General features: G+C 40.2%; 2 protein-coding genes across 3 annotated transcripts in view; both read right to left on the bottom strand.

Annotated features, from left to right (window-relative positions):
- Window positions 1-2,361: 2,361 nt before the first annotated feature.
- LOC137975426 (uncharacterized) lies at window positions 2,362-6,907 on the bottom strand. Of its 2 annotated transcripts, XM_068822548.1 has the most exons (5): window positions 6,612-6,907; window positions 6,319-6,462; window positions 6,057-6,226; window positions 4,110-4,229; window positions 2,362-2,540 (listed from the first exon to the last, which is right to left on the bottom strand). In XM_068822548.1, exons 2-5 carry the CDS (start codon window positions 6,392-6,394, stop codon window positions 2,400-2,402), a joined length of 507 nt encoding a protein of 168 aa, XP_068678649.1. In that variant the 5' UTR covers window positions 6,395-6,462; window positions 6,612-6,907; the 3' UTR covers window positions 2,362-2,399. The 2 variants fall into 2 exon arrangements, with proteins under 2 accessions (XP_068678649.1, XP_068678648.1); XM_068822547.1 differs by having other exon boundaries at window positions 6,319-6,907.
- Window positions 6,908-7,947: 1,040 nt separating this feature from the next.
- Window positions 7,948-14,533, bottom strand: part of LOC137976209 (leucine-rich repeat-containing protein 74B-like) — a 12,717-nt gene continuing 6,131 nt past the window's right edge. Inside the window, exons 8-14 of the mRNA XM_068823506.1 lie at window positions 14,301-14,386; window positions 14,097-14,212; window positions 13,417-13,495; window positions 13,029-13,124; window positions 12,371-12,616; window positions 11,569-11,654; window positions 7,948-8,635 (exon numbers count right to left, since the gene is read on the bottom strand). Coding sequence (XP_068679607.1) covers window positions 8,521-8,635; window positions 11,569-11,654; window positions 12,371-12,616; window positions 13,029-13,124; window positions 13,417-13,495; window positions 14,097-14,212; window positions 14,301-14,386 — 824 coding nt within the window. The 3' untranslated portion in view covers window positions 7,948-8,520. The remainder of the gene's footprint in view (window positions 8,636-11,568; window positions 11,655-12,370; window positions 12,617-13,028; window positions 13,125-13,416; window positions 13,496-14,096; window positions 14,213-14,300; window positions 14,387-14,533) is intronic.

The following is a 14,533-nucleotide window of genomic DNA, read 5'->3' as shown; positions in this document are numbered from 1 at the left end:
TTTCGTTGATTGTTTCAGATTGGCCCTGAAAAGCCCCTATGGGGAGTGGTCAATTAAGTATGTATTGTATCTTATCTCACTGTTTTAGTACATACTAAAACAACTATTCACCTCAGTGTCGGTGGCTAGCGTTGGATATTTACCTCGCCGCTTCGCGGCTCGGTAAATATCCACCGCTAGCCACCTCCACTTCGGTGAATAGTTGTTAAATACTATACTATCTTTTTGTTTTTTCGATGTCAGCCAGTCCGCACATCACAAGCGATTTCTTATCCAGACAAGCTAGTCAGGCTAGGCTTTCTATAGCGGCACCAGCTCCCGATGAACATCGCAAATTGACTCACGGGTGAAAAAGTCGCAAGAGTCGAAAAGCTATAGATACTTGCTTTAGTCAACGAATTAAGTTTTGTAATCGCTTACCTCTGCTTTAGACGCGACTACGGCAACTCATCACAAGTAGCCAATAGCATAAACGAGAAGACGTTTTTCCCGCGTGATACTTTCACGTGTCACAATCTTCTCCTATTTCAGATTCCACTAAGGCGAAACCATTAAAGGAAAAGGAAAGGAAAGGAAAGGAACTTTATTTAAGTGTCTAGTCGTTCTAGCGCTGGAGCGCTAATTGGGGACACTGTAAATTGAAATGAACAATGAAAGTAAATGAAGTCAAATGTCGGTTTTTGAGGAGAGGGGAAACCGGAGTACCCGGAGAAAACCTCTCGGTGCAGAGTAGAGAACCAACAAACTTAACCCACATATGACGCCGAGTCTGGGAATCGAACCCGGGCCACATTGGTGGGAGGCGAGTGCTCTCACCACCGCGCCATCCCTGCACCCCCTAATGGGTGCTTAATGGAAGAAAAATAGAGAATTGAGAATATTGTAGTGGAAGAAAAGGAAATGCATTTTAACGAATTTGTCACTGACCGGTGTATTCGCTTCAAAACTGCTGGAATGGTGGAATTATGAATTGTACAAAAAGCTTGAGCATGAGGTTGCAAACTCAAAGCTCAAGTTTTGGCGCAATATGATGACGCTTAAGTTTCCCCTCTCAATTAAACTGATTTCATACCTGACCTAGCTGAAGCGATACATCTGTTACCCAGTCTTATGAAAGCTTTCCAGGACTACTTTACAATACTCTTTGGAAAACTTTGACCATACTGCAATCAGTTTGAAAAAAGAGAGATACCCCCGTTCGGAATATGGCGATCCCGCAATACCAGGGAATGCGTTAATTTTATTTCCAGCAACAACTGTGAAAAGAGGTCTGCGATTTGTCATTCTTATTCAGGAAGACTATAGAAAGTTGCAAAGGTAGCACTTTCGAATCCCCTTTCGTGTTGGTTCGAGCGCGATACGACCGCGCGACCTCCCAGTTCACCCAGTTAATTAAGCTAATTGGTTGGCGGATCCACTTCGATTTGAACGGCGGTTCGAGTAGAGCAGTTCTGTTTAATTGTATAAACTCGAAACTCAATAAGTCATTATCATTTGTTGTTTTCCAACCGCGAGTGAAGTTTTCACGTGTATTTACATACCCAAGGGGGACTTCATTGTAAGCTATTGTACTAGAAAAAGGCGTTTGCTCTGAACGGGATTGTAGTTTTGTCGGACCAAATAAAAACCAGGCTTTGCACTTTCTAATATTGCTAATAAAAAGGGAAGTTATGTCGAAAAAGACTGTAAAGGATCGCTCAAGACAAATTCACCTAAGACCAAAAGATATCCTCAACAAAGTGAATAAAATTGATTCTGAACGGGCTCCTTTACGTGACTTCAAGTGCTACTATGACCAAAAAAAACACTTTTTATTTTTCTATGGATTTCAAAAGTACGTTAACTAAACAGTCAGTGACCCAAGTTTTAAGCCTTGATTTCCAAAGACACCTGTTTACTTTAACTGGAATTTTCCTATTTAATGGTCCGCCATTTAATGGTCCGCCATGTTGAGAGAGCTGGTTTGAGGAGAAAATGGCGTCAAAGGTTCAATACTTTAAGAATTGTCTACGTGACTGAATTAATGGCAGTACGGGAGTTTCAGCCTTTCAGACTTGTAACTCATGTTTTGCATGTATAATAACTGCGTTTACACACTAAAACTTAAGCTAGTGAGTAAATGACGTCACTTCTCCCCAGATGCAACCCTCTGAGGTCCAATCGGTCAGTTTGGAACGTGAGTAATGGCGTCCCATGAAATCCAAAACGTACTCTCAAAATAAACAGCCTCTGGATATAAAATCAAAGATTAAATTTTTACCAGTCCAGTTTTAAGCAATCAAACTTTCAAAATCTGAAGGAAAAAAGGAAGAGAGTTTTTTTTATCATAGGAGCACTTATACGCAGTCAAATACAAATGATTCAGACAGGCATCTTTCTCTTTTCTCTGTTTAATGACATTATCTGAACGCGGCGATGTCGTGAGGTTGCTTTTCATCTTCAATTTCACGGCGCCTTCCTCCTCTAAAGCGTCTTATCCGACCAATCAGATAACAGAGCCGTTTATTAAACCCTCTGCAAGATGATCTCTCTAAAGTGACCTTCAAAAGAAACGAAGAAAATGATTTAGAAGGAACCCAGCAAATCATTGATGTAGCTACCGGTAATAGATGAGACTTTTCAATTCAGTTTTTCAACACATTCACGGATGAGCGCGTAACCTTTTTGCTGCAAAAAACGAGCGAGTACCATTTTTTGGGTTAATGAGTAGAGAACTATCACGTAATTCGAATAGACTGTGTAAGAAGATAAGACTTCATTAACTAATTTAAAAATAGAGTGTAATGTGAAGTGCTAGGTTTCTTCCCCATACGAACCATGTGAGCGTTAGCCCTACTAATGGAAATGGGCCCACACAGGGACAGGACAAAACTCAAATATGTACATGTTCGTTGCCGTGACTTTAACATCTTCAGTTCCCATGGCCTGCTCCCGTCTGACCTTGTAACTCAGTCAGCAGAGTAGCGGTGATCTAACCCGAAGGTCGTGGGTTCAATTCACACACTGGTAAGAGTTTTTCTCTGTCCTTGTGTGGGCCCATTTCTGCCCATCTAGTTTCGAGGATATTGTTCCATTACATCAACTTAGCCCACGTTAAATCAACAACCCGATGAAATAATCTTACATGTTGGCACAAACGACATCAGACACTCAACGCAACACTGAAGATAAACTTGTTGTCCCCCTTCCCTGCACCAACTTTCTTAAGAACAGCTTCAGGTATAGTGGTGCGCTGTTATGGAACAGTTTACCAACTCACTTGGGGCGGGCAGGATCTCTAGCATCTTTTCATACTGGCTGCAGCGGCTTCTTTTAATGTAATTCCTCAGTTAAACACGGCTCTCACCTTGTAGCTCAGTCGGTAGAGCAGCGGTGATCTAACCCGAAGGTCGTGGGTTCAATTCCCACACTGGTCAGAGTTTTTCTCTGTCCTTGTGTGGGCCCATTTCTGCCCATCTAGTTTCGAGGATATTGCTCCATTACATCAACTTAGCCCACGCTAAATCAACAACCTGATGAAATAATCTTACATGTTGGCACAAACGACATCAGACACTCAACGCAACACTGAAGATAAACTTGTTGTCCCCCTTCCCTGCACCAACTTTCTTAAGAACAGCTTCAGGTATAGTGGTGCGCTGTTATGGAACAGTTTACCAACTCACTTGGGGCGGGCAGGATCTCTAGCATCTTTTCATACTGGCTGCAGCGGCTTCTTTTAATGTAATTCCTTAGTTAAACACGGTTCTCACCTTGTAGCTCAGTCGGTAGAGCAGCGGTGATCTAACCCGAAGGTCGTGGGTTCAATTCCCACCCTGGTCAGAGTTTTTCTCTGTCCTTGTGCGGGCCCATTTCCATTAGTAGGGCTAACGCTCACATGGTTCATATGGGATCTAAATCTAGCAGTTCACATTACACTCTAATCAGTTAAGTCTTCTCATGTAAAGCAGCTTTTTTAATTTATTGTAGTTTTAGATAGTATATATTACGAATTTTTTAAACTAGTATTTTCATGAGTAGTACCCAATGTAACTGATGAGAATACCGTGAATAAATGAAGTTATTTGATTTGATTTGAACAAAATGCAGCAAAGATGTATGCTGCTTACTTGTTTCAGCCATTCGTCCAAAACTTTGTTTTTCAATGTCTCCTTGCACAACTTAGATTGCAGTAATTTGATTTCATTGTTCAGATTTCCTTCTCTGCTCTTTGATTGTCGCATCTCCTCCTGCAAAAGCGGAATGAGACGCTAGATAAGGTTAATGTCCTCCACTACCTGGTTGATCTCCTATAAGATAAAGTAATGTTTAAAAAACTATTAGCAGTGACATTAGCATACAGACCTCTTGCTAACCTCGTTTTCTCAGTCCGTACTGTAAGTTACGGACCGAGTTTTTTCCCGTTCATTTATGGCCCGCGCGCTTTGCTCTTGGCCAGCCATCAATCAACGGGAAAAATTAGGATCCGTAACTTACAGTACTGACCGAGAAAACGAGGTTAGTTAGATATTTATTATAGTCTCTGAGGTTAATCCAGTGCGCAGGTAAGGAAACTAGTCGAAGTCAAGCAGAAGCTTCAACTGCTACAAAGATTGCCGTGTCAGAATCCGAAAAAATAAATCTACTTGGCTGTTTGAAATAGTTGCTTGCAAGATTCAGAAACTATATGAAAAAAACTTGGTAGAGAATGTTTTATCGAAATTTCAAATTTAGCGGGCCGTACAGCGCGCCGTACTGTTGAATACGGCCCGCTGATGTAGCCAATCACAGCGCGCTTACTATGTGAGAGATATAATAAAAGAAAAACAACCTATGCCTTATTAGTATGCTTTATGTAAAGAATTGTAACAAGGAGATTTTTACCGCGTTTGAAAGCTCACGCATGCGCGCGTCGTTTTATCGATGACCTCAGATTGACTGTTTCGCTCATGAATTATTAATGATTTTTTGAAAGACCAATAAGGGGATCCTGGACTCCAAGAGACTTGGTTCTGGGTATTGTAGCAAGAACTGGATGGCAGCGTTAAAGGAAAAGCTAGTCAACAATCCTAGACCAGATGAAAGGGTCCGTTCATCTGAATGAATGTCTGACCCAAGGGAAGGATTCGTCCTCAGTTTTCTTTCGCCGAAAACAATTCTTGACTTGTTCCGTACTTACTGATCCCTAACATTTTGTCTCAATTCTTTAGTTCTCCACTTTAACCCTTTGACGTCCTAACCGGTCTAAACCGGCCAGACTTCGTATTTTACTCTGTCTAACGCCAGACGATGGGGAACCCCTGGGAGTCAATGGGTTAAAGTGGAAACTTTCGCTTGCCTCCAAGGAGATCCTCCTTAGTCTTTGGGTTGCAATCATGGCTAGTAACGTAACTTAATTGCATCTTCTGCCACCGCGATCATCCGCTGACAATTAAGCTAAGTAGTATACAATGAAAGTTCTCCCGAAATCTATAGTTTAACGCCCTAGCTTCCGTAAATATCCTGTAGCTTTTGGTAGGACGTCTGCACTAAGGATCAGAAAATCAAAATTTCGTTCTCCATTGCGAGGGGTCATGGTTTTTTTGTGAGCAGTCAACGTTTTGACAAATCCATTTTTTGAACATTTTTTACTGAACCGATGGTTTGCGCATCAAACTGGTTTTAACGCAAATCTTAAACTGTTTTTTTAGTGGTATAGTAAGCCAGGAAAAAAGCTGTTTCACTGTGCAGTTTTTTCGTGCAACGTTTCTCGCAATGCCATTTTACAAACGCTCTAACATTGCGAAACAAGTTGTTTTGCTGATGTTACACAAGGCAACGTTTCGTGCAACTTGTCCCGATTCGATGATCACATGAGGTTAAAGGAACATTTTCCGCAAACCGTTGCACCACAAGTTACAGGATCCGGACAGATGTTACACTGCGCAATGCTCGAAAAATTCGTTGCAACGTTGCAACGTTGTGGCCATTGCAAGGTATGTTACGTTGCGCAATGATTCGTGCAACTTGGCTCGTTATTTCCTCAGGTCCGTTCAAGCAGTCTCCATCTTCAGTCTGTTTTAGCTGTCTCTACTTACTTCTTTTGACTGTAGATTTTTGGTCAAGAGATTGCATTGCAATTCCTCTTGGCTCAAAGCACCCTTCATGTTCTGAATCTCAGATTCCATGTTTTTGATTGTATTCCTAAGATTCTTGTTTTCTACCAATAGATGATGGTTCCGGAGTTTCAATTTTTGTAGGATAAAACCTGAGACAAAAAACGAACATTGCATTGATAAGTAGTATTGATTTTAGAGCCATTTTAATGTTCCATGAATTACTGTGGAGCACTTAACTTACCGACATAAGTTCGCTGTTTCTCCTCACCGGTGATGTAAATTGCCCGATCCATTATTCGGGGGGAACCTTGAAACATCTTTCGACACAGTTCTACGAATTTGAAAAACAGGTGTAAAAGAAATCTGCCCTCAAAACGACCTCCTTCTGCAAGAAATGGAAATAACGCTGGAGCTAAGTTTCCCGGTGAAGTATACTCATTTCATTAGCCAAATGGAGGTTGGAGATGAAAAAACCCTACCTGTGTTTACGATCAAATTGCAAGGAGAAAAATTGCAGTCGCAGAACTTACTTACTTGTAATTAATTGACAAATTATGCGTAGAATAATTGACCGATTTTTGTCGCGCGCGAGCACCGTGTCCAGGTCTCCCTACGGAGTGGAAGCAAAACTTAAACAAAGGCAGTGCAATAGGCCATTTCCGAGTTCATGTCTACCTCTTCTTGAAGGCGAGTTTAAGTGCTAAGTTTTTGTTGTGAAAAATAGTTGTCATTCATATGTAAAGTAGAACTAATTACCATCACAAAAACTTCGCACTTCGACTCGCTTTGAAGAGGAGGCAGACATGAACTCGGAAATGGCCTATAGGCCAGTTTCGTATTCTAACGGTTGGACTGGATCTAGCATGAAATGGAGACTAATGCGGGCAAATTCATTTGCATTTGAAAAGAATTGCCCGTATTAGCCTCCATTTCATGCTAGATCCAGTCCAGCCGTGAGAATTCGAAAATGGTCTATTATTTGAAAACGACCAATTGACGAGATCATCAAAAAACAAGAAGTACAAACCGTGTTCTTGCACGAGCGGCATGCCAGCATTTTAATAGATTTGTCATCCTCTGTCGACCCGGAACAAAATAAAGTCGATTGTTTTTTTAGGGAGCTTAAAGGACGCGCGTTTTTGAGACGCGGATGGCAACCGAAAGTGAGCTGTTTTCCCTTTGAACTTGTCTTCACCCAACCACATTTACATTGCTAAGTATCTTTTCTCCATTAGTGATGATTAGTATAAAATTTGGGAGACACCACTGTCCTGGCACGCGAAATGTTCTCTTCCGGTTGCTGTCGCGTCTCAAAAATGTGCGTGCTTAAATTGCCCTGGAGAGAACGTCATCTCAAAATATAAATTCGCGTCGTATCAATCGTTTCGTGACTATTTCAACCTTCTTAATATGACAAGATGACAAGGATGTGGTAGTTCCTCAAAAATGACACTGTTCAGAACGGCACTTAATTCAGAGGAGAAAAGGAAAATTTATCCGCAAGTGCTGACGGCCTTCATAAAACCTCAAATTTGGCTATTTCACGTTGTTGTCTTGCTGACGACGGCAAAGGAATGGACAAAAAGTCAAAAACGCACGTGCAGGGCGTGCAAAGCCGTTGTTTTTGCTCACTAAATATGCAAATTTGTGACGTTCTCGTTGTCGTCGCCGTTGCTTAAGCTCCCTATTGACTGAGGGGGTTGGGGGGGGGGGGGAGGTGGAGGGGGAGGGGATGGAAAAGCCAGTTTTGCCGTGAAATAGATTTGCATATATTGCCTAAAAAAGGTTGAAGTGTTCCAATCAATTTCTCTAGGATTGTAGTTACACAGAACAACAGCTTCAAAATTGGTTCTCATGACAGGAAATACGCTGATTTTTGATGCGGTTTACTTATTGCATTTATGTCAGTTCATACAAAACATACACATATAAATAATTTTTTTCAACTAACTACTATGTAAAATTCAATTACTTAATCCTAAATCTAAATATAAATTCACTAAGAAAGTTAATTTAACTTTTCTTCCATGTCATACATTTCATGTTTGCACCAAAATATTGCTTTCTTGGAAATCATTGCGTTTTGGCATACAGTTTTGCTACAAATTATAAATAATTTTACACAAAAATTATTAAAAATTAATTTCCGCAATTTTAACCATTGTTAAAGAATAAAATAGGATTTTCCCGAGCACCCAGATTCCCGCTACGAGCTGTGTTGTACAAAAATACATTCTTCTGTATCTATATGTTTGTCAGCTGGCAATAATAAAAAAATAACTTTTCCATAACCCATTTAGACTTTCAAATACTGTACAAGGATACGTGCAACTGTTTCGCTTGCTTAAGATAAATTTAAGGAAACATTTTGTGTTCCCTTCATGGCAAACTTGTAGTTTTAGTTCCACGTTTCATTAGAAAAAAAGATGGCCGGCTAGAACAATCATCTCGGAGGTACGGGAGATAAAATTCTTTGTCTTCTTTCATTTTGTGCTTTTACTTTGATTTTCTCTTTTCTGTCTTCTATTTGCTGTTCAAAGGAGCCCATCACAAGTTCGCTGAAAGAAAAAACAATGCACGTGAGATCGCAAGTGATCGGGGATGGCGAGATGTCATGCACGAATGAGCGGTGACATTCCTGTGGCTCTACGCGGCTACACGGCCTTACTACGTCAACTAAAGCTCGCGACAGTCGATGCTTTTCGTGTTCTGGTGGAAAACGGTTTGGAAAATATTTTTTTCCTGCATTTTTCGCCGGTTTCAATCCAAAAAGATGATTTCGAATATTCCACCTTAAGGCTTGGCTAAATCTATTTATTAAAAACTGAACTATGGATATCAGATTTCCAACATTTTCATTGGCTCGCTGGATACAGGTTATCAGTTCATAAACCTGCTGTACCTAATATGGTCAAGGAACGTACAGCTCTGAGGAAAAAATGGCCGACAAAAGCCGTTTTGGACCGTAACTGAGCGAGGCAGAAATCGATGCTTCAGTGGAAGAGTTGTTGATCCTGGAGTTTTTTAACAAAAAAATTATATTACTCAGGCTTGCTGGATATAAAATGATTATAACAAACTCGCGGGCGCTTCGGGCCTCGTTGGTTATCTATCACTTCATATCCAGCGCGTCCTCGTAGAGTAATTAGGGAGCTTAAGCATGCGCGTTTTTGAGAAGCGGACGGCAACCGGAAGAGAACATTTCGCGTGCCAGGACAGTGGTGTTTCCCAGATTTTTATACTAATCATCTCTGATGAAGAAAGATACTTGGCAATGTAAATGTGGTTGTGCGAAGAAAAATCAGAAGGGAAAACAGCTCACTTCCGGTTGCCGTCCGCGTCTCAAAAACACGCGTGCTTAAGCTCCCTAGTAACTGTTAAATATTATGGGCAAAGTATCCTGGATTGGTGCGAACGCACGAACAGGTCAGCGTTGCATGATCACTGTTTTGCACAGCAGGGAAAATATAATGCACCAAAATCAGTGTGTGCCGAAAGAGCGCGAGCACAAGTTTAAGAAATAGGGAATTTAAAGAACCAACGGTTTGTTCCCCTTGTACAATACGGGCGAACTATCCTGTAACTAGATGGGTACGAACGGTTTTAAAGTCAAAACAGAAAATAAATGGTTCATTGTTATATTCTCACGTTGTCGTCAAAACCTAAAATTTGGTTGTTTTGTGGAGTGCGGCAAAGGAAAGCAGCGCGAGTATTTTTCCATTTTTCAGCAATGTTACTACTTTTTGCCGTTGTCGTTGACGTAGCCACCGTCGTTTCTAAGGGAATGGACGTTCGCGCCCATTGTTACTGCGCATTTTTTCGCGCATGTCACGAACACGTGATGCATCGCAGACCACGAAGCCTGCGTGGCCGGCTCCCCTTCCCCTTCCCCGATTACGCCGGCCACGCAGGCTAACACGATGCTAAAGTTGCAAACATTTTCCACAAGAATGGAACGTGAAAGCGCGTGGCATCATGGGACAGCTGTAGACCCAGGTCTTCTCGGAAATGTCACGCAATGACGTGACAGAACTTCGCAGCGATTTTACTCTCTTGAATGCTCGGTGACCCCTATTTTTCTTTCCGTAGATCCCTTCCTTTTCTGATTTTGTCCATTTTAGCAAAAAACAAAAAAAAAACTGTGCGTGAGAAGTTACAAATATTTCGCCTTTTATGCTCTCGTGCGACCGAAGTTTTCTTTCTTAGACTAATATGTATCGTTTTTCAAGGTCTATTTCACCTCAAAAAAAGACATCAGCTGCAAAGGTTAATTTAGTTATATTAGTTATGTTGAATTGAGTACGTTTACCTGATCTAAATTTCACTAATGTAGCTTTTTTATTACTGACAGTTGTAAGCTAAGATCGTCTTAAAATAACGCAATCTTCTAAAAGTGCACCTCATGACCTCGAAAACGAGCACGGTGACGCCCCATTTTTTTTTTTTTTTTTGCCTCTTTGGCAAAAGTAGATCATTACCTTTCTGCGTGGCAAGTTTTAAAAAAATCTGTACGTGGGAACATTTTGGGCGCGAACGTCGTTAAGATCTACGACGGCGACAGTCGACGAAAACGTCATCTCAAAATATAACTTGACTCTATCGTAAGTCTTTCGCGATTATTCAGTCTCGTTCACGTCCTACAATATGGGCGAAGTATCCTAAAAATAGACTGGTACGAGCGGTTTCAAAGTTGAAAGAAGAAAATGAAGGATTCTCTGTTGCATGCTTACGTTGTCATCAAAACCTCCAAATTAGGGACCTTAAGATCTACGATCGACGGCGACGGTCGACGAAAACGTCGCCTAAAATATCACTTTGCCTTATCATAAGTCTTTCGCGGTTATTCAATCTCGTTTACTTCTTACAATTTGGGCGACGTATCCTAAAAATAAATTGGTACGAGCAGTTATTCAGTGCATTTGCTGTAGCACTCTCGGTGATTAATGAACATCATCTGGTTCAGTAAGAAACCGTAATATTTACAACTGCCAGCGCCAAAGCTTGGACAAGCGCAAAACTTTGAAACTGTCCCTTTAAGGTTTTCAAAGTAATGTGAGCTTTCAACTTTCTTTACCTAAAATCATCGCATCACTCCAGTTGTCGGATACCTTGGCATGAACAAGATGAATAAAGATCGCGCAACGTTCAATATATTTTGTAGACGTTTTCTTTGTCGTTAATAGCTTAAGCCATTAGTTTCAATCCCTAATGCAGAAATTTCAGTCAAAACCTTGTTTTCACATTTCTACTCACGTTCGCGCCAGTTTAATTGATCAACAGTTCCTGCACTTTTGTTTTTCGGAATGATTTGGAACTTGAGGATGCCAATTGAAGTAAACTTAACGCAATAGCCACCGTCTAAAAGCTTCCTCATAAGTCGCAAAGTGATTTGTATTTTGCAGTGACTTTGTTGTTGCTTAAAATTCCTGCCGCAAGGGTTACCACTGGCGCAGCTTGCTTGCAGGGTAATCAAAGAGATGATAAACTTTACCTATAATTGATTTCGCCATCTCTGTTTTTATCCAGGCCGTCAATTAATTTATAAAGTTCATAGTAATTCATGTCAATCCCCGTCTCCTGTTGAAACAAACGTAAAAATGTACAACTTTCAAATTGGATTTTAAAGGAAATTTAAGCTACAAGGGGCAACATAAACAGTTGAAACATAAATGTCATAAATCATCACGCCTTCATATTTTATCGGACTTCTTCGCGCCTGCTTTCGTGAAACAATGAATCATGTAATTCGAACTTTGAATACATGACATCCCATTTTATTCTTTCAGTAAAGAATGTTGAAGAGGAAAAATTACGTGCCATGATGATGATGCTGAGGTAATGCAATCGATATTCAAAAGACACATTTTCAAGCTGGAAAACGAGTCGATTGGCGAGAGGCGGAAAGCAGTAGAGGGTCAATTTGAATGATGACTATCCCTCTAGAAAAACGATTAATGTTAATTAAAATAACTGCTGGAGGGGACTTAACAAAAAAATGACCTTTAGTTAAAGTAAATCACGTCTGTCTTTTATTTCTGTACTTGTCCCTGCATATCTGTATTTGAATTTAATTCATTAAAATAATTTTAGAGCTAGTGTAGCTTTCTTTTTATACTTTCTGTAAGTCTTCTTGTATTTGTCTTATTGTTCACTCCCACCTGACTCGATTAGCTTCGCTATTTTCGGGTGGGACCTGTATTTCAAATTTTTGAAGATATAAAAAAAAAATGAAAGAAGGAGAAAAAAAGGGGAGCGGCCTAAATATAATGTTTCTTCAATCGATAAAGTTTTACCTTCAATCCATCTGCAAACTCCTTGACAGTTATATTCATACTCTTGTCTTTATCCAGAGTATTAAACAAATCCAGTAGTCTCATTTGATTATCTTCTATCCAGTTTTTGAGAATCTTCATAGGTGACGGACGTGTCTTCGGTTTGAAGGCAGCACCACCCGGGCCTCCGTGGTTTATTTTGATGTCGGGACGCATTTGCTGAACCTCTTTACACAACTCTAAGAAGTCATTGTTCACCGTGATGTCCTGAAATGAAGAAAAACAAACTTTACATCATGATTAATCGAGATGTTACGGAGTCGAAGATCGTCGCAGTAAAGCATGCAGCAAATCACGAAGTTGCGAAGAAAGACACAGAAAATCCAGGCAGGCTTTTTGGTGATCTTCAACTCACGTATTTCAATTTCCGGAGTTCAAAATATATATTTTAACATTCATTCGATGTCATTTTGCTCTCCAATGATATTGAACAAATCCCAAATATACGAAACTTTCGCCTCCCTGTTCTACAGCTGTATTATGGTTTGCTAGTTATATCATTATAGACACATTAGGTTGGGAAGAACAGATCACTGGTTCCAACTACTAACCCTAACCCTAAAGACTTTCGGAAATCCACAAAAGACCTCATTCTCGTTTGATAAGTAGTTATTATTACCCTAAAATCAAATTCCAGCAATACTGATTCTGGGTTGTTTTTCATGGCATTCACAAGTGCATACGCTCCAGGGCTCTGCATGGGGTTTCGTCCAATCTGGAAAAAAAATTTAACACAACGAGATATGGCTACAAAAAAAAACAAACATTGCGTGCCGGTAAATTTAAATGCAATCAAATTTACACCCCTTTACTTTCCTGACTGTTTAGATTTGACAAAACTTTGACCACACTGAAGCTACCGCTACAATAACAAAACCCTTTATAAGCCCACCTTTTTGCACTCTTTGGACGCTTTTGCTTGCATATCACAATGGCAATTATATGGGATTTCCTCTATTTAAACCCTGTTTAACAATAAGTGGTATCAATACACACTTTTGACCAACCTTTAAAACCTGGAGACTGGTGTTTATACTTAATCCCTTGGACAAATACACTGCACCTTCTGCTGTTATCCTGTTATTTCTGAACAAGCAAAAAGACAAACTAGTTAGATTACCTTTGAGGGACATTTCTAGGCTTCTTGTAATGTGTTAAGACTGTTTAAAGAGACGTTTTTATCACCTAGAAGGATTTGGTCTGTTCGGTTATCTTAGCTGAAAATTGAGGTGTCCGAAAGTTTTAGGGAATGATATCTCCATTTTAGAAATTGCTAGCTCAACGTTACCTTCTAGGAACTTCCCAGCAAACCATTTGCTCGTCCAAAACTGCTAGGTGACCTTACCTTTTAAGTGCCAAAAGTTGCAAAAGTATCCCTTCCAAAAACGTAAGAGACTACGTTTCCCGGGTTGCAAATCTTTTAGGTGATTAGTAAAGAAATCTATGGATGCTTGGCAACGTAGAGCCGAAATTCTTAGAACGGCTTGACTCTCCCGAACACATATTTCACCGAAGATTATCGTTGGGTGCCCCTGATTACAAGGCAGGGTTGATCTGCACAGTGAAGAAAAGTGGCCAGGATACGATTGAAAGTTACATTAACTGCAGTTGATGATTTTCAGTGACGGTTACTACTTTTGACCAGTTAAGAGGATCTTAACTGATCAAAGGTCTTGCGTGTCCTTACGTTAGATCAACTTCTCTTAGAGTAGAGTTCACTTTCAATGCTTCTCCTACAGCAAGTGCACCATCATTGCCGAATCCGTTCCATGCTAGGTTAAGGATTTTTAAAGTGATATTCTCCTATGAAAAAACATAGAAAAAGGTAAGCTACAATAATGGGCCCTTAAAATTACTTCCACGACCAATAATTAATTTGAACATAATTTACCTTCAATGAAAGTGCTACAGCACAAGCACCTTTGTTTCTTAGATGGTTCCAGCTTAAATCCAAATGCTCAATAGAGTCGTTACCAGCTGGGGAAAAAAAAAAGGATGCAGTACTGCTAAGTCAAGTAACAACACCTGCAACCAATAGTCCCTTCTCCAAAATGGCAGCAATGGATTTGAATGAGTTAAAATTGAACTGAATGAAAAAGTGATGCCAGAAATAGAAAGAGCACC

The sequence above is a fragment of the Montipora foliosa genome, chromosome 11 (assembly GCF_036669935.1).
Source record: "Montipora foliosa isolate CH-2021 chromosome 11, ASM3666993v2, whole genome shotgun sequence".
Classification (NCBI taxonomy): Eukaryota; Metazoa; Cnidaria; class Anthozoa; order Scleractinia; family Acroporidae; genus Montipora; species Montipora foliosa.
The sequence above is the reverse complement of the archived record's forward strand: the minus strand, read 5'-3'. Positions and strand labels throughout refer to the sequence as shown.

Coding starts and splice junctions, on each gene's coding strand:
- LOC137975426 (XM_068822547.1), bottom strand. CDS start 6,394: ATGTTTCAAGGTTCCCCCCGAATAATGGATCGGGCAATTTACATCACC. Junction 6,227..6,318: donor GAAACAGCGAACTTATGTCG/GTAAGTTAAGTG, acceptor TTTTTGTCTCAG/GTTTTATCCTACAAAAATTG. Junction 4,230..6,056: donor AAAATCTACAGTCAAAAGAA/GTAAGTAGAGAC, acceptor CCGCTTTTGCAG/GAGGAGATGCGACAATCAAA.